At 37.3% G+C, this 22431-nt stretch overlaps 1 protein-coding gene across 1 annotated transcript in view; it reads left to right on the plus strand.

Annotated features, from left to right (window-relative positions):
* The first annotated feature begins 7143 nt into the window (after positions 1 to 7143).
* Positions 7144 to 22431, plus strand: part of SLC26A7 (solute carrier family 26 member 7) — a 77181-nt gene continuing 61893 nt past the window's right edge. Inside the window, exons 1-2 of the mRNA XM_019471065.1 lie at positions 7144 to 7336; positions 21520 to 21630. Of these exons, the coding sequence (XP_019326610.1) occupies positions 7144 to 7336; positions 21520 to 21630 (304 nt within the window). The remainder of the gene's footprint in view (positions 7337 to 21519; positions 21631 to 22431) is intronic.

The following is a 22431-nucleotide window of genomic DNA, read 5'->3' on the forward strand; positions in this document are numbered from 1 at the left end:
TGTTATGAGGGTGGGGGGGGGGGGAAATGCAGCGAGGGGTGTTAAGCACAAGAATAGTTTGTCCCCAGGGCTTGTGGAATCTCTGTCCTTGGAGATTTGCAAAATGCTCCTGAGCAATTTGATCTGGCTTTGAAGTTATCCCTTCTTTGAGGAAGTGTTTGGATGAGATGACCTTCAGAGGGTCCCTGCCCTCTTAAATTATTCTATGATTCTAAGGATATCTGGAGATAAAGTTCTTCAGGAATGCTTGTTTCATGACAGTTGTTCCCAAATAATTCTCTCATGAGACAAACAATAATCAGTGAGCACTTAAATGTTCTGTGGTTGACGAGAACATTATATTCATTCAGATAAAAAGTAACTTGATGTATGAACCCTTTGGTGGCTTGGGAACAGTGAGCTGCACTTTTTGAACATAGCTACATTTTAGACCTATCTGCTGTTTGTCTAACTTGCAAGGCTGTTGCACCTGAATTCCAGGAAAAATGGAGCCCTGTCATGGAGGTCAGGTTCAGACTTCCCAGCTGCATCAGTGCCTCAGTGTCCCACAGCCTTTGGCGGGCCAGTTCTCAGCACTGTCATTTACAGATTAGGTCTCAGACACGAGGCTGGATACTTTCATTATCATTATCATTATAATACTTCTTCAAGGTGTGTTTAAATGCTCAGTACCCACCAATTTGAAATGAAAGAAGATTTGGAGTGAGCAGAGGTTTTGAACCTCATTCTCCAGCGGTCAAGACTAGAATTAAAACCAGTGAAGAGCTCCTTCTGCGGTGTTGCTGCTCCGTTCCACAGGCTTCTGAGCACCTGCCAGCCCATAAGGTATGCAAGGGAAGGGGGTCACTTGAGTTTGGATCTGTTGGTTTCCAAAGTTAAAATGGTCTCCTTTCATTGTTTGGCTTATAGGCTGGTTGGTGCACTCAATAATCAGAAAATCTGGTTTATGCACTCTGTCTTAACATTTGGATAAGTGAAATAATATGAAGAAACTGATGCTTGTGATTTCACGTTTTTTCAACATGTGTTTTTGATGTTAAGACCTGAAACAGCATCTCTCTTGCACAGATGAGTCTGTGTCAAGGCTAAGGGTTACCACAAAATATTTCTGTGTTTAATGTCAGTGTATGTGTATACATATTTATTTATTTTGGCTATGAAGATGCGTTCTCAAATGGACAAGTTCATAAATCTCAATTTCCAGTCCATTCTGTGACACTAATCACAGTTTAAAAGGAAAAAAAATAAGCTTTTTTTTCTAATTTGAAAGTAAATTTGAAGGTAACCTTCAAACACTGCTAGAAAAAACCTAAAAAGAGAATGAAAAAATGAGATTTTCTGTACAGATGTTTTCCCTAAGAGATGGACACTATTGGATTTCTTATGCTCATTTTAGATATGCAAAAATTATTTAGTATAATTTCCCTAAAATTATTTAGTATAATTTCCCAATAATTTTTTTTTCTTCCTTAGCACCCGTGTGGCAATTTATAAGCAGACAGCTGTAAGTATCTCAACAGGAATGGAATTTAAGGGGGTGGTTGCATTATCAGATTTTTTTTTTTTTTTGCCTGTTTTGCACTTGCATTTGTCATTCATTAGATGAACTGAGAACAGACTGTACCTGAGCATTAGGAGCTCCCATGGTTCAGTACCTTGCTTATCTGTCAGTTGACCTCCTGTCTTAAATTTCTGACCAGTAAATACATTTGAAATGTCGTGAGTAAACCTTTTATTCATGCTACAGATCTTTGATTTTTAACATACTGTGTTATTAAACTATGTAGTTAATATTATCCAGTTCAAAAAGCATCATGTCATGAGGCAGTATCAGATCTAGACAGTGCTCTTGGACCCTGCAATAACCGAAGAAAAATACCAAGCGAAGCCACTCGATGTCAGTGTTGCTTCACGCAATTTTGTGCAGCACAGCATCATTAACGATGCTGAAAAGCCCATTTACAGAGATGTTAAAGTCGAGCCCAAGCCATCTGAGTCAGGTCTGACCTCTGTGTTGTTTGGATGCTCACCTTTATCTTGTGATAATTCTGATTACTCTGGCAAAGGAGGTATTAGTGTCACCATAGTGATTCCTAAACGTCCTGTATGATGAAGGCATGGGGATTTTAGCTTAATCTGTTTTGTGAAGGGCAAGAATCATATCTTTTTCAATTTAGGTCCACATTTAAGTATTTGATGATTGAAATCAGGAGTACTTTTAAAGTTAGGTATTACTGAAAATAAATGCATTCCATCCAACTGTGGAAGATATATTAGCAAGCTTCGGAGTTTGTGAATTATGCTTGGTTTTGATGCACCAGAATTTCAGAGAGGGAAGTTCCTTAAATTGCAGTAGTAAATAATTTGCATACTTAAACATATGCTTCTTCTGTGGCCTAGTTTAATATTTTATGTAATACATGTGATTGATAACCTATTTTTTTACAAACTTTCAAAATTCAGGAATGCTTTTTTGAAGGTGTAGATTTTCGTCACTGTTTTTGTGTTGTTCCATTTGTCAGCATTCTCTTATCATTCTGGTAGCTTGTATAATATTCTCATATGCTGTGTTCTGCGATGTATGAACTGCATGGTTTGGTCTCTCTGAACTAGTACCTATCACTCCTTATTTTAAATCTGACTTTCATTCCCAGCCAGCTGTGCTTTGTCAAACATACTTGGAATTTTTCATAGGATTTCTCTTGGAATTCTAGCCATCTTTCCTATAGACACAAGCTTTGTGTGACCAAGATCTTTGCCTGTCTTCTTTTTCTTAAGTCTTTCATCTGGTATCCTCTTAATCCTTTAGCCATTGTTATCTGCATTTGACAGAAAGACAGCAGTATCAAAACTGAGTTCATAGAAATTGTTGGTCAGGATAGAGGACAAGGATGAATGGAAATTAGTTTCCCCACTGTGTAATGATTGAGGAAAGCTCAATCATTACATACTCAGTATATATTCAGAGCTCAATCATATATATATTCTGGCAGTGGCCAGTCAGCCAGAAAAGTGCACGTAGCTTTGGACTAATGATAGCACATACTTTCCCTTGCCCAGTGAGGGTAGATGGGAGAACATGGGGAAATGACTTGGATGTACTGGATGTTCTTGGGGAGCAAATGATGTACATCAGCAGGAATACAGGTTTAGTTAGTCAAAATTGGTTTACTATTGGATGTTTGCAGATATTTAGTAAGTGATCTGTCTTCCTGAAAAAACTTACAAAGAGCAAGTCACATTATTTCCATCATGGCATCTATGCCTGCCTAAGGTACGAATAGATTCATTTAACTTCTGTGGGCATATGTAAACACAAGTATAGTTCTTGAACTTTCCTGTCAGTTTATTTAAAGACCAAAAACAGTTCTCATTCAAGAGTCTAGTGATTTCCTACAAAAGCTGCTTCCATACGAAGTGGGGATTAGGGCTTCTATCTCAGAGTTTGCCAGAAATTATTCTTTTTGAGGTCTAGGTTGGAGTAAGGTGTTAGATTTTTTTTTTTTTTTTTTAAATCCTTTGAGGTCAGAGCTAGAGAATCAAACCTCCTACCTCCTGTTTGTGTATGTGTCCACCGTGTATGTAAATAACCAACATACATAAATGTTAGAGGAGCTGATGAAAATATAGACTGCCCCCACAGATGTTACCTCATTTTTATGGAACCTATTATAAATTAGGTTTGAAAAGCCCACCAGATCTGATCTATGATGCAATAATTCTTTCCTTTTATATACTATCTGTATTCTAAATTTTGACTTATGGTCATTATCTTTTTAGCATTGTACATATGTACACTACTAGAATCATACTTTTGTGTATTTCCCAGAAAAAAACAACCATCTAATCACTTGAAAATAGGCTTTACTTACATAAGATCATCAGAAGGGCTAATTGTAAAAAAATCTAACCTTACAACAGTGTGTGTGTGTGTGAATACACTGACTTAAATGTATAAAAACAAAGGTTCCTCATGCTTATCCTTTGGTGTTCCAGAAAACTAAGTTCTATATGCCTGTTTCAGGAAAGGAGAAGGTCTCATAGTTCTGATAGCTCAGGTACATCGTGATACAGTTTGAAGTATGACAAATCTGCATAGTCTGGGAGTTTATAGGTTATAGGTCTATAGGTTAAAGAAAGCCACCTGATGGGAAAATGTTTAAACATTGTGCGTGTGTGATAAGGTGTGTGTTTCAGTTAAGATGTTGATGTGTTTTAGGAAAGTGTTTTTTGATGTGTCTTTAAGATTCAAATGTTGGACTACTGTGTAGTGAGGTATAGACTTGCTGTTACGCATACCTGTACAGATGTTTTCCCTTAAAAATTTTTATTTCTTTGTCTGGGGTGTTGTAAGTGATCTGTTGCTTTGTGTCATTGCTAACTAAGAATAGAATCATAGAATCAAAGAATAGTTTGGGTTGGAAGGGACCTTTATTAATTTCAAACTTACAACAAGGAACAATGTTTTTCAAGACTAGTGACGATGTTATCAACTCCAGATTTAATGATAATGCAATTTTTTACTCATCAGAGTAATTGTTGGAGTAAACCAAAATTTCTTCACAAATTCCACATGAGCACGGACATCCCAAAGACTGCATGTGCAGTTCTGTCTGTGTCTAACAGGGCTTATTTTCAAGTATTAGTTGTAAGATGTTTGCACTCACGCAGGCACATACCCATAGAGAGAAACCATCCCTTGTTATTGGTGAGGGACAAAAGTCTGTTGATATAGCTAATCCTAGGAGTTCAGATACTAATCTGGGATTGATGAAAACTGTCCAGATTTACTGACTCTGCAAATATGAGGTGGGAAAATCTCAACTACAGACTTTTTCAAACAGCTTCAGCATTTTGATGCGAGAAGTTTGGAGAATGGAGAGTATGTTCCTGTGTGTTTAGTGATGGTTCTTTGGTTTCATAACAGTTTTTTTTTTGACTGTTTCAGAATATTCAGAGCTTCTAGCGAACCATGATTTTTATTTTTTTTTTTTTAAAATAGGAGTAGTCTCTTTTACACAAGTACCCGTATTTGGGTACATTTTTTGTACATACATATCTATGTGTAGAAATGTATTAATTTTTTTTCACCACTAAATTCTATTACAGTTAGAGGTACTGAACATTTTATCGAAACTAAGCAGCCCCTGACAGCTGAGTAACTCTCGGTGTAGCTAGAAGGATTCCTGTCCACTTCTGATCATTGAAAGTAGGGAAAGGTCTGTGTTGTGAAACACTTGGCAGCTATAAAACCCTTGATTATGAAGTCATTGAACTGCACTTTCAAGCTAAAAGCAGTGATACACACACAGAAAAAAACCAAAACACAAACCCCATATTAAAAAAAAAAAAGGAAAAAGGAATTGATGCTTAGAGTTTATTCCAGTGAATAGAAATAAGATAAACCTGTCTCGTGTTTCTTCTGTTCCATAAAAAGTGTACATGGTTAAAGGATGGGCAGGGCAAAGAACAAGTATGCCTGGAATAGTTAGAAGTGAGGATCTGTCTTTAATCAGTTTTTTCCTGTTATTTCTTTTTTTCTTTTTTCCCTTTGCATTTCTAAGGGGCACAACAGTGGGCACCACCTGAATGTCACTCGGTAGAATGAACTGTGGTGCATTTGCCCTTCCGCTTTTCTCCCTATTGGATTTGGAAACAAAGTCTCATTTTTCTAAAGTTGTTTTGGATGGACAATGCTTCAGTTTTGTTCATCTTAATCTAAACAATAAAATGTAAATTAATTTATATAAATAAAATTGAAATATTTTAAAAATATATTTATTCTGTTATTTCTTTTTTTCTTTTTTCCCTTTGCATTTCTAAGGGGCACAACAGTGGGCACCACCTGAATGTCACTCGGTAGAATGAACTGTGGTGCATTTGCCCTTCCGCTTTTCTCCCTATTGGATTTGGAAACAAAGTCTCATTTTTCTAAAGTTGTTTTGGATGGACAATGCTTCAGTTTTGTTCAGCATAATCTAAACAATAAAATGTAAATTAATTTATATAAATAAAATTGAAATATTTTAAAAATATATTTATTTTTATTGCCTACTGCAGAATAGTGATTGGGAAGACACTTCACCCATATGATGGATCTTACATTTTAACTTGAATTTCTTTGCCATCCAGAGATACAAAAAACTTAGAGGAAAGCCACTGTGTCCTTGCTCCATATCGGACAAGGCATTTAAATGTCTTGACATTTTAAGCTCTTCCATGCTCTTATCACTTTGTGTCTGACCACTTTGTATCGTACACAAGGAGCACGAATGTTATTACAAGATCAAAAGTTACTTGGTGAACTATCTTCGTTGAGAGCGCCTTTGCTGGGTGGACTAGAAAGAGCAGAAAGGAGTAGCTTTGAAGAAGAATGATTATCGCAAGCGGTTTTAGCACTTCCCACGTGGAGCCGATAGCTTGCAGTCCTTCACTGCACTTTGAGCTTGTTACACTTGTCTGAGGCTTCAGCCTACAGAGAGAATCTGTGTATGTTTTCAGCAGGACTTATTGCTACCTGATGTTCTGCATTTTCTACATAAATAAGCTTTTTACTGTCATTTAGAAGACAAAATGTTGATGGAGTAAAACAAGTTTGCTAGCACCAGGGTTACTGAGGACTTCATGCCTTCTGACCTCGGCCAGAAAAGCTCCCCCCAGGAGAGGCAAGGCTGCTCTCCTGGGCTTGGCAGGGAGATGCCTGCTCCGCTGGGCGCTTCCCACTCATATTAGCATAGCCCAGCCTATATCACACACACACCCAGTAATACCTCATTTTACCACTGGACTGAGGCCAAAAGCACAAGCATTACAGGGAATATAAAGTGGGAGGTTATTGGACAGAATCATAAACTAACGTGATACTAGACCAAAGTTTTGCAAAGAGCAGAAAATGTGATCTTTGCTATAAACGGTTCTTGCATTTCATGTAGCTGTTTATATGATTGAAGCATTTAATAAGTGTTTTTATTGAGTATAGCTAGAGAGCAGCTGCAGAAATCTTAAGTGCTTCTGGTTTTGTTTTTTTTCTCTGTAGTTTTGGAACTGCAAAATCTCAGAAGAAAACCGGAGATTGACACAGATCAGGGCGATTCCTCAACTGTGCGCTCTTCTGAAAGAGGAACTGTTTTTGGGGTGGTGGGAATGATGACAGGAGCAAAAAGGAAAAGAAGTGCAGTCTGGAGGAAGATCCAGGCTGTTCGCTTTGAAGATATCAAAGTCTGGTGTATGAGAAGGCTGCCCATCTTCAAATGGGTGCCTGTCTACAATTGGAAGGAAAATTTGATTCCCGATACGGTTTCCGGGACGATGCTAGCTATCCAACAGGTGACTCAAGGTACAGTTAACTCATTTTGGATTCATATTTTGAAATCTGGTCATGCTGAATTAGTCTGGTCTTCTTTTTCTTTTTCTTTTTTTCTTTCTTGTTTAATATTATCATAAAGCTTTGGTTAAAACAAAGACATGCTTATATATCTAATGTTGATATAATCTAAATAAAAATATAAGGAAAAAATGTTTAGTCTTAACTCTTATGTGTATATAGTGGATGTGCAAATAGAAATGCCTTCTGTTATTGTAGCTAATTTTTGTAAGCTGGAACTTTACTATATATCCCATCCCTTTGACAATTTTTCGAAGACTTAATATAGAAGATAAGAGAGCAGTAACTCTATTCACACAGCATATGGCTATATACAATGTTTTATCAGTTAAATGACCACCTTTTTCCCTATTTCATATGGAAAACAAAATATGTCTACATGATAACTGCATTGTAAGAGATGTTGTTCTGGAAGAAACATTGGCATTATACTGTTACCTGTGGAAGCCCAGAGCACAGCAGGAAATAATTAACAACTTTCTGTGCATGAAGGGTGCTCCTGCCAGAGACATTACCCACAGAGAAGATCTGCCTGCATCTGTGGCTTGCGTGCTTCAGCTTCTGTGTTGATTTAATGCTGTATTACATTACCTACCACGTCTCTTTTCAAGCAGCAATACAAAGTAAGGGTGGAGCTAGACTCCATTTGGCAGCTTTAAAAAAAAAAAAGGAAAAAAAAAAAAAAAAAAAACTCCCCAAAACAGCCTGCACGATGACCTGCAGAAACCTACAGTCCCAGTAATCCGGGTGTGTAATGTGATAGCTACTGGGAAATAAATGCTTTTGTTGGGTTTTGATGTCTTTGACAGTGTCACCTTCTTTTGGCAATATTTTATATTTGTCTCAGGCAAATCACAGCTTCTTATCCGCCTCAGATGGACTTTAACTCCTTCCCTTATGTAAACTATATATATTATTTCTTAACAATTTCCCATATTAGCTATGCTTAACTATCATTCATGTTGTTAAATTATAAGCACTCCTTTAACTGAATTATGCTGGAGCTGGAAACAACTGATTTGTGTAAGTATTTGTGCTTTTAAAGTAATTAAGAACATCTGCATTGGCATGATTTAACTTTAAGAACCTTAATACCGTAACACTGCAAAGTGTCTAATTTCACTGGTATGTGCGTATACAACAATTGTAATTAAAATGCTGTTAATAACAGTATGTTGAAATTAATCAAAAATGTTAAGTTAAACAGCAGTTCTGCACTGCTGGTAGTTTTAGCCAGGATTTTCTTGTTTGAGTCTCGTACCAGGAAGAAATGTAATGTAACAGACAAATTTAAGAATATCCAGTGAAGACAGAAAATATTGGTTTTGTTTTCCTACATTATTTCTAAGTACTCTAGAAATAATTTTATCCTTATTTTATGCTGTTTAAAAACAAATACATTGAAACTCTTCCCTCCTGCTGACCTGTTTTTCCTTTCTCTCTCCTCACTGTTTCTCAAGATTTCAGAATGATTTTAGGGGATGGAAAAGGAGGAGAGTTAGATACCAAAGAATTTTATCATGGTTGTGGTGCTTTAACTTGAACACCACATAGTTATCTAGATCCTGCTTACATTAGCTCTTTTCCTAGTGTCGTAAGCCTTCCAGTTACCAGCACTATCCTTTAATGCTTTCACAGAGAGGGTTATGCAAGAAAATAAAAAGTCCCATTTGTTATATAGCACAAAGGGAAAAGACCCCAAATTTTGAGAGGTCTTATTGGGTCTGTTTCCTTCCACCCACAAAATAAAACAAGAAGTTTTGTAATGAAATGAAAGGCAGAAATTCTAACAATGGTAGGAAAAAACTAGTAACCAGTGACAACTGACATGCAGAGCACAGTGTCATTTGGTGTTGCAGCAACATGTTTAAGTAAATTCAAGTATATGGAAATAAACTTGAGTTATGGAAATATATGGAAAAATCTGCAGTTGTATTCATACACAACAGTTTTCTGAGTGATGAAAGCTGCATACTCCAGGGTAGAGAGCAGTCCAGTAGCTTGAGAATAATTAAGAAATACCTTCCTACTGAGCTGTGTTTTTTACAATTTCCTACTGTGGGATTTCTTACTCATCTGGCATTGGCCGTGTTCAGACTATTCAGGTTGGCCACTGCTCTGATCTGGTGTAATGCGTCTGTGTTCCAACTTCTAATCTAAATTTTAGATGATATAGCTGGCTTCCCTTTGTAAAAGAAGGAAGGAAAGAGGAAAGTCACTGTCCTTAGTGTGTCATAGTGAATGCAATAAAGATAATACTCATAACTGCTTCTCACAGAATTTTCAGAAATTTTTTCTGGAGAATTCCTATGCAATAGCAGGTTTTGTTGTCTGCCTTATAAGTGAGAAAAACAAAAGAGCAAATTAATAGAAATATCAGCAATCAATGTTTGTAGATAATGTTTGCTCCCAAAAAAGTCTTTTATAAAGGTAAAGGATAGTTCAGAATAGTTGTTTTTATGCCATCTTTTATTTTGGATAAAGTTTTAAAGTGCTACTAGCATTCATCTTCTGGTTTTCAGGATCAAAATTAGTTTCTGAATGTGACTGTTGTGGTTTAACCTCAGTCGGCAACTGAGCACCACACAGCCGCTCGCTCACTCTCCCCCAGTGGAATGGGAGAGAGAATCAAAAGGGTAGAAGTGAGAAAACTCGTGGGTTGAGATAAAGACAGTTTAATAGGTAAAGCAAAAGCTGCGCACACAAGCAAAGCAAAACAAGGAATTCATTCGCTACTTCCCACCGGCAGGCAGGTGTTCAGCCATCTCCAGGAAAGCAGGGGTCCATCATGCGTAATGGTTACTTGGGAAGACAAACGCCATCACTCCGAACGTCCCCCCCTTCCTTCTTCTTTCCCCAGCTTTATATGCTGAGCATGACGTCATATGGTATGGAATGTCCCTTTGGCCAGTTGGGGTCAGCTGTCCTGGCTGTGCCCCCTCCCAGCTTCTTGTGCACCTCCAGCCTTCTCAGTTGGCAGAGCATGGGAAGCTGAAAAGTCCTTGGCTAGTGTAAGCACTGTCTAGCAACAACTGAAACATCGGTGTGTTATCAACATTGTTCTCACCCTAAATCCAAAACACAGCACTGTACCAGCTACTAGGAAGGAAATTAACTCTATCCCTGCTGAAACCAGGACAGTGACTTAAGCCTTCAAACTCCTGTAAGATACCTTCAAGTCAGCTACTTTAAAATTGAAACACTTGAGCTCATGTATCAGTTCAGTTTTAAATGTCTTCTGTCATGACACACATAAAATAGAAACTATGTCCTATGGTGACAGAGTCTAGGAATGGTGTACAAGAAAGGCATGCTACCTGAGTATTTAATTGTCTTTACTTCCATGCACAGTGTGGAAGAAATGGACCTTTAGAAGGTAAGGTGTTACCTTACCTAACACTGAGCTAAGGTAAAACCATATGCCTCTGTGCCTAAGGTGTTATCCTTACTCTCTCACAATGTTATCCAATAAAGAATATAATAATTATCAAAGAATCTGTAAGAAATTACGTAATAATTTCTGCAGAGAGTGAATCTTCTGATACTACTTTTCAAATGTTTTTGAAACCTGTTTAAAACATGCCCAAATCACATTTGACCATTCAGAGGGAATCCATTGATCAATAGCATTCAGTACAACGAATGGATCCAGTACTGGGGTGGGGGAGAGGAGACCGAGGCGTGTAGGGAGATGGGAAAGAAAGGCATGGGATTATCATGGTGTGCTGCTTGGCATTTGTGATGAAAGAGTCATTGCTGAAACCAAGCAGTCATTCTCCAAGCATTCCTATAGTTGTTTCATTGTCAGCTAAAATTACCAAGTTAATCTTAATTCATGAGTCCCAAAATTCACTGCTGAACTCTTCTGTCCTATTTACCTATTGAGAAAATACTTGTACGGTCTCTGTGTATGTTGTCTAATTTTAGAGTCCTTGAGCTAATTCCACAGAAGATGGAGAAAGAAGTGTCAAAGATAATTGTTTCTACAAATTTTATGAAAATGGCCAGTGGAAACAGACCGTACAAGTTCTAAAAAGTGGTAATAGAAACTCATACCTTGTTAGGACTTAGATAATCTGTGTAACAAAAAAACCCAACAAAAAACAAAACCAACAACAACAAAACCCCTTTCAAATGCATCAATTGCTGGAAAGATTCAGTTGGAGCTTCCACTGTCTCAGACTGCAAAGTCAGTCAGCCACGAGTCAAAACCAGTAAAAGAAACTAGGCTTCATTAGTTCCAGCTATCATTTAATATTAATTCCAACTACCATTTAATAATACAGAGCTCAACACCTTATTTTTCAGACATAGAATCCTTATTATTACTCTGATACCTAAGGTTGAAAAATAACCTTTGAATCTAAAATGAACTTTGTCATCCAGTCTTGAAGTTTGCTATACACTTTCACAAACAGTTAAGAAATTTGAGCTTTCGCGTTTTGGTAATCACTACCTAATTCGTCTGTGTTTCTCAAAAATATGTTATTGATAGAGAAGAGCAAAATGTCTCTAAATTAACAAATAAATCCTTAATTTGCTTCTTGGACTAGCACTTCATTGCTCTCTTTCCTTGCCCTTTAAATCTTATTAATACTCCATCAACAGTCATCATACGAAGATTTTTCTTTCCGTTTCATTCTGTGTTCCTCACCCATACACACAAATTCAATTGCTAGGTCCATGCAGATGTCTCATAAGTGCCTAGCCAGTTTTTTTTTTCTCTCCAAATTGAAATTGTGCTAATAAAACAAAGGTTCTGCAGTGTAGGTATCTAGTTCTCAGCAAACCACTCTTGAAATTTAGGCGAGATGTGTCTCAGTCATTATATCTGTGGTATTGTGGATAATAAACAGTTCACGTTCAACATGGTTAAAGGCAGGTCTTACTGTTTTCTTTTCTGTAACTCATCCATTGACCTGTCACAATAACACCAGAATCCTTTTTGTGGCTTTTTCATGTGACCTGGACACCACCTATTTGTACGAGAAGCATACTTTGATCAAGCTGTGTCTGAATTTTTCTCGGTTTCCTTGCATGATAATATTAAGATGCATTATGATGCAGTCTTTCCATGTAGCTAAATCTCATAAAGCTGTCATCATGCTTTTTTCTGTAGCCTTCTGAACATGTGCTATAGCCCCTTCATATCTCTTCAGAATGCAGCTGCTTAGCTCATTTTCACAGTCTGTGGTAACTTTTTATTGCACCAAGCAAATTATTCATCTTTACTTTCAAGGCCTTTCATAGGTGATCTTTCCTGGCATCATTTATTCATTACCAAGCTGTTGATCCATCTCTCATTAATCCATTTTGCTAGCCTTCTTCATCCAATCTTGTCTTTTCAAACGAAGATCTTTGTGCCCTCTATCAGGATTTAAATTACGCAATGTATGTTGGATGGTACATCACATCTCAGTATTTGCTTTTGGATTGTTATTTAGAATGTGTTTCTTTGTGGTGGTTTTTTTTTTTTTTCTTTTTTTTTTTTTTCCTGGGCAGAACTATGCATACTGTCCACAAAGACTGGCATCTAGAAGCCATGTAGATAATGCTGCAACCCATCAGTAAGCTTCTCTGACTGTCATGGACTGTAAAAAAAGTAAGTCTGAGTTTGTCTGAAAAAGTCTATAGACATATACCCTCTGTTGTGCAGCTGAGTTCATCGCCAGAGAAATTATCCCCGAAGTTAGTCTGCTTGAATATGTATATTAGTGTACATAATTTATTTATGTACGTCAGTTCTCTATGTAGTTAGGGGACACAAATGTATCTGAAGTATTTTGGTTAAGATATTATATAATTTGAAAATTAAGTGGTCTGCTTAACACCTGAAGTTGCCTTACTCTTTCTGGATGTAAATTTCTAACGTAGGTACCTAATTCAGACAATGTCAACCCTTCCCCCCAGGCTTCTTCCAAGATCTTGCTTGAGGTTTTGATAGTTATAATCCTCTTCTGCAAGCCATGAATGACCAGAGAGACTCCTGCTTAGAGAAATACATGACTTAATTTGTGTTTTATCATTCACTGGATGATGACAATACTTGCACCCTGCACTTTTCACTATAGCATCTTGGAGCTCTTTACACTGTCCAGTAATAGAAAAGTATATGGGGAAAGAAATTAGAAACACAAAAGTGCTTTTGCTTGAAACACAAAAGTGACTCATGCAATACTGTATTGACAATGGTGCAAAGAATACAGGTTTCAATTGTTTGCTACTAGTATGAATGTCCAACGTCACAACTGAGTTAGACCCTTCCAAAAAAACCCAAACCCACAAATGTTTTTTCAGCCTTAGAAAAAAAGAGGAAAAAACAAAGACATGGCACTTTCTGCTTAAGTATTTGGTCTAAACTGAAGCCTCAGTACAAAATTAGTACTTTGTCTCAGTTTTCCTGAAGGATGATGACTTTGCCCATGTGGGAAATGGTCAAGTGCATGGATATGTAACTGAGATTAAACACAGAAAATGAAACACGCTCAGATCAAGGGCTGAGATGGGTAATTGTCATCTCAGAATTGTGAAAGAATAGTTAAGTGACATTGCAGATCCAGTAACAAGTACCTTTGATGATTCTGTCAAATTTGGAATTATATTCTATGATTGGGTCATAGTGAGTATAGTGTTGTATCCAAGTTACAAGTCTGCATTGCAGATGAGGGACTGGACCAGATGCAAGCAATAAGGGTGTATTTCCCTTTAATGATAATAAAATAATATTTGCATGTATAGCAATAAAGGATACCAGAGTGATTTTTTTCTGCTACCCAATTCTGAAGTAAGGCTAAGATTAGAACTTGCAAGGTCTAAGACAGCTAGTGGGTTTTGCTTCAGATTTATATATGCATTCTAAAGACAACTCTGCTGATGCTCTCAGTTAGGGGTAGTTTTAATGATCTGCTGGAAAATAATTAGCCTATTTGAAAAAAATGGGTTGTTAAGTGGGTTAGGAGCTGCAAAGAAGCTGATGACCACAGGTAGTGCTGACTGTTGATCCATTATCTGAAAAATAGTGTGTAATTTTGGTCGCCTCTGTTCATGGAAGATGGTTTCAAACTTCAGTAGGAGAAGAAAAGCCTAGGAGAAGGATCAGAAAAACAAAGATTATATTTGGGAGAAGACTTAAATGGCTTGGACAGGTTAATTAAAAGCTGGGAAGGTTTTTCCTTATCAGGGAAGGCATTTAAAGTAAAAGACAGTTGCAGCACATGAACAAATGAGTATAAAGTAGCATGAATATGTTTAGACTTGAAATTGGAAGTAGTTCTAAAAATATTCCATTAAAATATTGGGATAAGAAGATGTATGTCCTTATCACATAATTGCATTCATAGATGTACTAAATTACATGTTTGCCTGTCATAAGAGGGAACAGAACACAGGGCACAAGGGGGTTCCTTCACAAGTTTATGTCTCCTTTCAATATCTGCTGCTGCTCAAAAAAAATGGGAAGTTTTGAACTGAGGTGTATCTATTAATAACTTAAGACCAATATGTGTTTTTTTCCAAACTAAAATACTGTCACTGTATTTCTGGATTCAATCTTTATCTTACTAAGTTCCTGGTATTTGGCTGGATTCATAAACTTTATGCTATTTGTTTTGAAATACACATCTGTCCATGTGCTATACTGCATATACTCGAAAGTTGCCCATGTACAAGCAGGAGGGTATAAGCTTTGGACTTTCAAATTTATCAGATTTGGGACTATGGCAGTGTCTGTAATTTTTTAAAAAATGTATTTTTTGTAGTCAGCTAGCACATGGATATACTTCATGTAGAATTTATGTGTAGTCTTATACATTTGCTGCCTTTCCCATGACTTATCATGAGCAAGAAATGCTTTGGCTCAAGTGGGTTTTGGTGGGCTGTTTTTTGGGGGGTGGAGGGCCCTTGAGACATATTTCCTCTAAAAGTGAAATATGTAGATGGCATCTGATGAAATCAGTATTGTTATTCCTGCCAACTTCTTTTTTCATTCTGGAAGCCCAATAATAACTCACTGAGGATTGCTGTGTTTTGTATGTTTTAATTAAAGTTAATTTAATCTCGAGCTGGATTTATTGCTGAACAACTAATTCCTTAACACTGGCTGGAGACCTTGCCATTAAAAAAAAGGAACTATACTGCCTTCATGCATTCCAGAACTGGTGCCCAGTGTTTTGGAAGGCATGATGCCAAAAACCTATATTATTTTTTTTTTTTAGCTTTTCATGGAGGAACCCCAGCTGTGTCTTCTCAAGGGTGATGGTTACCGGGTTTTTTTTTCAGGCTCTGACCATAAATGTAGACATAAATATACTCTGAGCAGACTAACTGGAGCTAGTCATTTTATTAAGAGGTAGAGCTGTCTTGTAAATATACATCTGGCATACAAATAGCATGTGTAGATGAAATTGAATAAGCACATTTGGAAACAGAGCCAGAAAAATCTCTGAGAATGCATTGGAGAATCCATGTAGTTCATAAATGATTTGTGGAAGAGAGTGTCCAGCTGAACTCTGTTATAGTTCTCCCATACAAAGAATAATGATGTAAGCTGATCATGAAATGTAACATGTTAGTAAGTAAATGTAGGGCAATGTTTCATATTTATACAACTTTCCAGCAGAAGAGAAAGGCACTGATGCTGCTGTGCATGCAATATTTCATTTCTAATGTCTATTAAAATTCTTCCCAGTTACACACGTGCTAATACAGACCTGTCTGACAGACTACTAGAAATGTGAATTCATCTTCTGAATGACTTCTGAATCATTTGGAGCCTAATGTCCAGGTACACTTGTCTTAGTATGACCTGAAAAGCTGCGCAGATGTCCGACCCATCCCTGCGCCTGAGGGGTGCCCGAGCACCATGGACAGAGACTGACAAACCCAGGAAATCTTGATTCCCTGAAGGAAGAAGAAGAAATTACTTCACCTATAATCTTCCAGGTCAGAGAGATCAGGAAAACTCTTAGTGCTGAGATCCTTAGCTAGCAATTTGTCAAAATGGATGCCCTTTTCATGGATTTCAAAAAGTCCAGTTCATCTTGATTAAGGCCTGCCATCAGTCATGATTGGTCTTTGCTTCTCCATAGCGTTGATGCTTCTCAAAGGACTACCTCATAGCTACCTGCTTGCCAGAAACTTCTTATGGGTTTCATTCTCTGTTTATTCTTACTGAGATGCAGAGGAATTTCCCTATAATCCACTTTCAAAATGCCTCTTTAATTTTATTTTGGAGATGGCCAGATTGTTCAGGTATTATGGCTGACCAGTTGCCCTGGTTTCAGCAGGGATAGAGTTATATGTATATATATAATAATTCATAGAATTCTCTGTATAATAGTTTATAAAATCTCTGTGCTGTTCAGATATTGTGTCAAATTCATCCTAAAGAGGCCGAAACATTTAACCTCTGATTATCTCCCAATAGTCATAGCTTTTTTTCCAAGGAGATCCATTAAAAGAAAAGAAAATACTAGATTTTTTTTTTCCTGTCTGTTTTTGGGTGTATCCAAGCTTTTTTATATACAGAAGGGTCAAGCTATCTCGAATAGAGAATTCATAAATGGGTCACGCAGTCCACTTGTTTCTTCTACCATAATACTTGCATATCCTTTCTTTTGAACATCAAGATACAAGTGTCAGTATCTGGAAATCTGCATGAGTGGCAGAAGAGAACAGTGCTTTCTCAAATATACCTTTGATGTAGTTGTCAGATGGTACACTGGGAGAGCTGCATTTCAGATACTGTATGACTAATACAGCTGAGATGCTTAATTCTCACCACACTGAAGGAGACAGTTGCATGGGAAGAAACTGCACTGAAGCATCCTTCAAAAAAGAGAGAATGGTTGCTAACTCAGTGTTGTGTGGTCCCCGAAAGATTTATGGTACGTTTTGCATAATCTGTCCTCCCATCTTGCTTTTAGATTCTTCATTTGCCTCAGGCTTTGAATGACAGAAGAACTAAGGAATGATTTTAAACTCTTTGTATTTTGCCGTTAAATAAGTCAGACAGAAGGTATGATCCACATGTGTGTAGCCCCAGCAAATGGTGCCCTTAGGAAACAGAGGCCTTGCAAGCATGAGGTGTGTGTGTGCACCATTAAGAGAACCGATACTGAGCTTTCCAGGTTTTGGAGGTAAATGACATTATTTCCAGAGGATCATTTTGTATTAATAGCTCTTAACAAGCCAGTGTCAAAGAATCTTCCAGAACTGTGGGTTTGTATAGGAAAATTGTTATGAAATATAATATTAAAATTGTTTTCTGTGGTGGTTTTTTGTTCTTCAGTAGAAGTTAGCTATCCTGGAGTTAGAAATTAAAGCCTGCGATATGAATCATTGAGTGTCTGATTTGTTGGTTCTCCAAGAGGGATTGATAGGATACTCATTAAATATGTGTTAATTCTACATTTTAGGGCATCTATAGGAAATACCTTTATTATTACATAATTCAGCTTTGTGAACAAAGGGAGAAATTGTCATCTTCTGAAGCATCAGAGAGTGACCACAACTGCAGATAGCATTTTCAGTGGGATAAGATGTATTAGTGTCATTTTGGGTTCCCTGAACTTGGGGTTTGACTATCTTAATATAGTCATGTTTAAGAATGAAAGGTTACAGTAATTAAAATTCATTTGAATATATATATTACCAGAAAAACTTTGAAATTTATAGCTTTTCAGAGTAAAGAATAAATGATACAAATTTTGAAACTCTTCAGATCAATTATAGACTTACTACTTTTCCTGCTTCTTCATATAAATTTCTGGTTTGGGTATCATATTTCCAAAAGACATGGCATAGCTTTCCTGAGAAGACATGTATGTATCATAAGCTTATTTCCAGATGCAGACAAATTGTTAACTAGTTGACCATACTCTGATGATTCATAGCTCTTTCTATGGAAAGTATTTTTTTACTGCTGTAGTTTTTGCACTAGCCTCGTAACAGAAACTATCAACTTAACAAACTGAGACCTTTCTCCTGTGGTAGGACATGGCCTTGTTTCTCTTCGTATCAAGCTTGTTATTTTGTAGTTATCTGCATTTGACATTTACCAACAGTGGTGCAACATCTCTTGCTTTTCAGTGTGGCGTGCCAGAGGATTGTTATGCATCCGGTGCTAGTCAGAGAGCATGGTTTTCAATGAAACTGTGCTGCACAATGTTATCTTATGATAAGGAGGTAGTTAAAACAAAGAACCACAATATTAATGTACTGTATCCAAACTTACTGTTCATTCTTTGTTTGCATTTCTTTCCATGGAATTTGTATTCTTATTTGAAAACCTTAATGTCACTGCCATGGAGGTTTCTCCATATTACCAGTGAAGATTATGTGGGATCCTTATTTTATGATCTATTTCTTTTGAGTATTATTACTGTTTGGAATTAAAAAACTTAAAATAATATTTCCTGTCTTTTGACTAGTTCTTGAGCATATGGAATGCGTTGTAGCAAAGTTTAATAGAAAATTATGAAGTGAGCTGAAATATACTACTGATTATATCTTTAAAAGTATTTGAACCTTTGAACATTATATGCCTAATTAGAAAGCCTGAAGTCTTTACTAATTCTGTTTTATAACGCCCCTCTGCTCTTGCACATGATTGACATGCTTCAGTCGTGGGAACAAAAAGCTAACAAACAGAGCCAGGACTAGAGTCAAAGGCTGGTAATTTTAGCTGTGTCCTGACTGCCATGACCTCACCATGAAAAGAATGAGACACCACTTCTAGAAACTTAATACAAAAAGACCGTGAAAGGGAAAAAGCAAGGGCCGGATTTATGTTTAGATTATCTGCCTGTAAACAAGAGATATTTCTCAGTGGCAAGTCTGTGAGTAGAGCAAAATTCCTATTGGATGCTGGGGGTTTGCTGGGCAAGGTAACCCCTTTTCGACAGTTTAACAGGACTCATGCCAGATTTCTGTCGGCCAGTTCTTCTGGCCGTAAGGGTTCATTCAGGTTGTGCCTCTTCATTTCAATTATGTTGTTATAATTAAAGTGTGGCTGAAATTATACTGATTTTGCTGGTTCCTTTACTTTTTGGAGAGTAAAATAAATTAGCCTTGCATAATGCTTTTTTGCAAGGCTGGAATATCTGTGTGGGATCTACTAGCGAATTAGTTACAAAGTTTTTGTTTGTTTTTGGTTTAGTTCATAAAATGGTTAAAATGGAAGAGCTTTTCAGTGTTGAACAAACCTTAAAAATCTCTTTCTCCTTTTCTTTAATTTTTTTTTTTCCATGCTTACTTTGTCTGGATAGGGTCATGCAGTTCTCTCCTGTGCTGTTTTTATTCTCCTCAAGCGCATCCTTCTGTGTTGCTCTTTGGTCAGAATCTTCTTGTACATCTACTGATCATGTGAACATGGATATAGAACTATAATTTCAAAGATCTTTCTGGTTCATGATAATGGTGTGCTAAGAGAAAAAAGCAGAAATGATGATCAGTGGATAATGCTAATTAAAAGGCAAAAGAGCAATGAAGTCCATTTCTGTTTGAGAGAAGGCATCAAAGTTTTAAAACTGACGTGTTTTAAAATATTTCCTTTCCTCCCCAAGTCATAACTGATAGTGCTACTTTGCTGAGTCAGTGTGGATGAAGATGATCCATGTGAGATCCATCTCAGCAAAATCTTCACCGTGACGTTTTTCTAAGAACAGGTGAACTGCTAGGCCTTGTCTGCTTGACAGAGAACTTGACACTTCTGGCCTTTTGGCATTTTATTGCCTCCCCCCACCATGTGCTCTTTGTTACAGACTCAAATGCAAATTCAAGAAGAGAGTTCTTGAATCAAAATGTTTGGAATTGCCACTGAAAGCCTATAAGCAAAGATACCCTTTGGCGCTCTCCATATTATTAAAACCCCATACACCAACCTTTCAGGTAAAAAATGCTTTCTGGAGCAGTCAGGAAAGTTTGGTGAGAACAATTAGTCCTACACATTTAATTTTCTTTGGAGATTTCAAATGTACACAGAAGGCAACTCCATTTCATAAATCTGAATCACCTCTGTCACAGGCCATGCATGGTCATTCTCCCACTACACACACACATACACTAGCTTAGACTGGTCGCGCAGGTTGAAGGTGGACTTCAGAAAGGCACCTTGTGTGTTATACAAGCCAATCTTGTCTTCCCTACTGCACAACAAGGTATTCACCAAGATTTATGGAACAACTCTGCCAGGCAATTTCTCCTACTCTTAGTTTCTAGGAGAAAAAACTGAAATGGCAGTAGAGGCTGCTGGTCTGAAGCATAGCCTGGGGAGTCTCTTTCTGCTGACTTGTAAGAAGTCAGTGCAGACTTAGGTATCTAAAGTTGAACAGCAACCAAAGCTCTGCTTTGCAGGAATGTATCTGTTAAAAGATGATTTCTTGGCATATTCTGAGACTTTCTAAGAAAAAGATGAATATTGTCCTTTATAGCTAAACAATGAAGGTAACTAGTAAGTCTGTAAAGTTAAATCCTAACCAGTTCAGTTCATTCTCCATCTCAACATGAAAGTCAAATACTTTCTGTTTCTGGACTGACAGCTTTACATAACAAACAAAAAAAAATGTTAATAGCTAAAGGATTAAAAAACCCAGGCACTTAAAGACAATGAACTCCAGAATATTTTTTTTGTTTAAGGAATTAGAAGAAAGCAGCCTGAAGGGCCTCCATCCAAACCAAAATTATAGGTTTTGAACTGTTTGTAAGAAATAACCATCTGACTGCCTGGAGCCCTGGCAGTCTCAAATTCGTGTCTGCGAGGGTGGGGGTAAAATGGTGCTGCCTCCTCCTGTGAGGATTGTCTGTTAAAAAAATGTTTGGAACCACTAATGGAGACAACCTGTAAACATGGTAGCTGGTGCCATAGATTGTATCTGTGACCCATTTGTTTCTGCTGGTGACCAAGACTCAGAAGAAAGTGTGAGGATTTTGATGACAGACAATAGATGAAAAACCTTCCACAATTCTACCTGATCCTCATTGTACAGTAGTTGGCTTATGCTCTAGGTTTTTGTGAATGAAGGTGGGTTTTTTCCTGCTCTTAATAAAATTGTAGACGTTTCCTCATTAAAAAAAAAATTGAATGCAGAACAGTTTTATCTTCATATACTGAAGTAATTCCATTTAACTTTCTATAGGGCTGGCCTTTGCGGTTCTGTCTTCAGTCCATCCAGTTTTTGGTTTATATGGCTCTTTCTTCCCTGTCGTTATTTATGCTATATTTGGAATGGGACGTCATGTTGCGACAGGTAAGTATCTATTTGCTAAAAACATGTTCAGAAATAAGGAATTGGAAACTGAACATTTTTTGTTTCTTATAAAATCAATGGAAGGAAAATTATCTAAGACTAAACAGAAATAAGATGTTTTTGTGCTTCTTTTTACAACTATTTTTTGCCAGTTTAAGTACTTTAAAGAGCCTCATTAAGAATATATTGGAGTTACTCCTGCTATTATAATTTCATATTGCATTGACACTTCCTTTGTAAGAGTAGTTTACTAAGGGCTTTTGTATTTTCACTCTACTTTAGAAATCTGTTTCAGGCTAAGATTTTAAAAAAGGGCTCAGCCAACAAGATATATACAAACAGGAATGAAAAAGGCTCGACTGCTTCTTAAACCATAGAAAACACGCATTACTTCTCACCTGTCTAAAACACAAACCCTGCATTTCTCAGAAAAAAAGCTTTCTGTGCCTATTACCTGCTATAGTATTAAAGCTGGAGATTCTCCCAATGAGTTCAGTACAACTCATGTCCACTTGCAGAGTGATTAGGTAGGCAGTGAAAGGTGCTCTCTGGCTTCTGTGCTAGTAGTTATGAGTTGCTTGTTTACCCTCAGCAGAGCCAACAGCAGCTGCAAGAGTTGAATGACTTTGATCTCCTAATAGGCAGGTGAATGCTCTGTTTCTGACTCTGAAGAACCCAAGTTCTTTGGGTCCTGCACTTCGGCCACAACAACCCCATGCAGCGCTACAGGCTTGGGGAAGAGTGGCTGGAAAGCTGCCTGGAGGAAAAGGACCTGGGGGTGCTGGTCGACAGCCGGCTGAA

This window comes from Aptenodytes forsteri, unplaced genomic scaffold, assembly GCF_000699145.1.
Source record: "Aptenodytes forsteri isolate BGI_AS27 unplaced genomic scaffold, ASM69914v1 Scaffold208, whole genome shotgun sequence".
NCBI lineage: Eukaryota > Metazoa > Chordata > Aves > Sphenisciformes > Spheniscidae > Aptenodytes > Aptenodytes forsteri.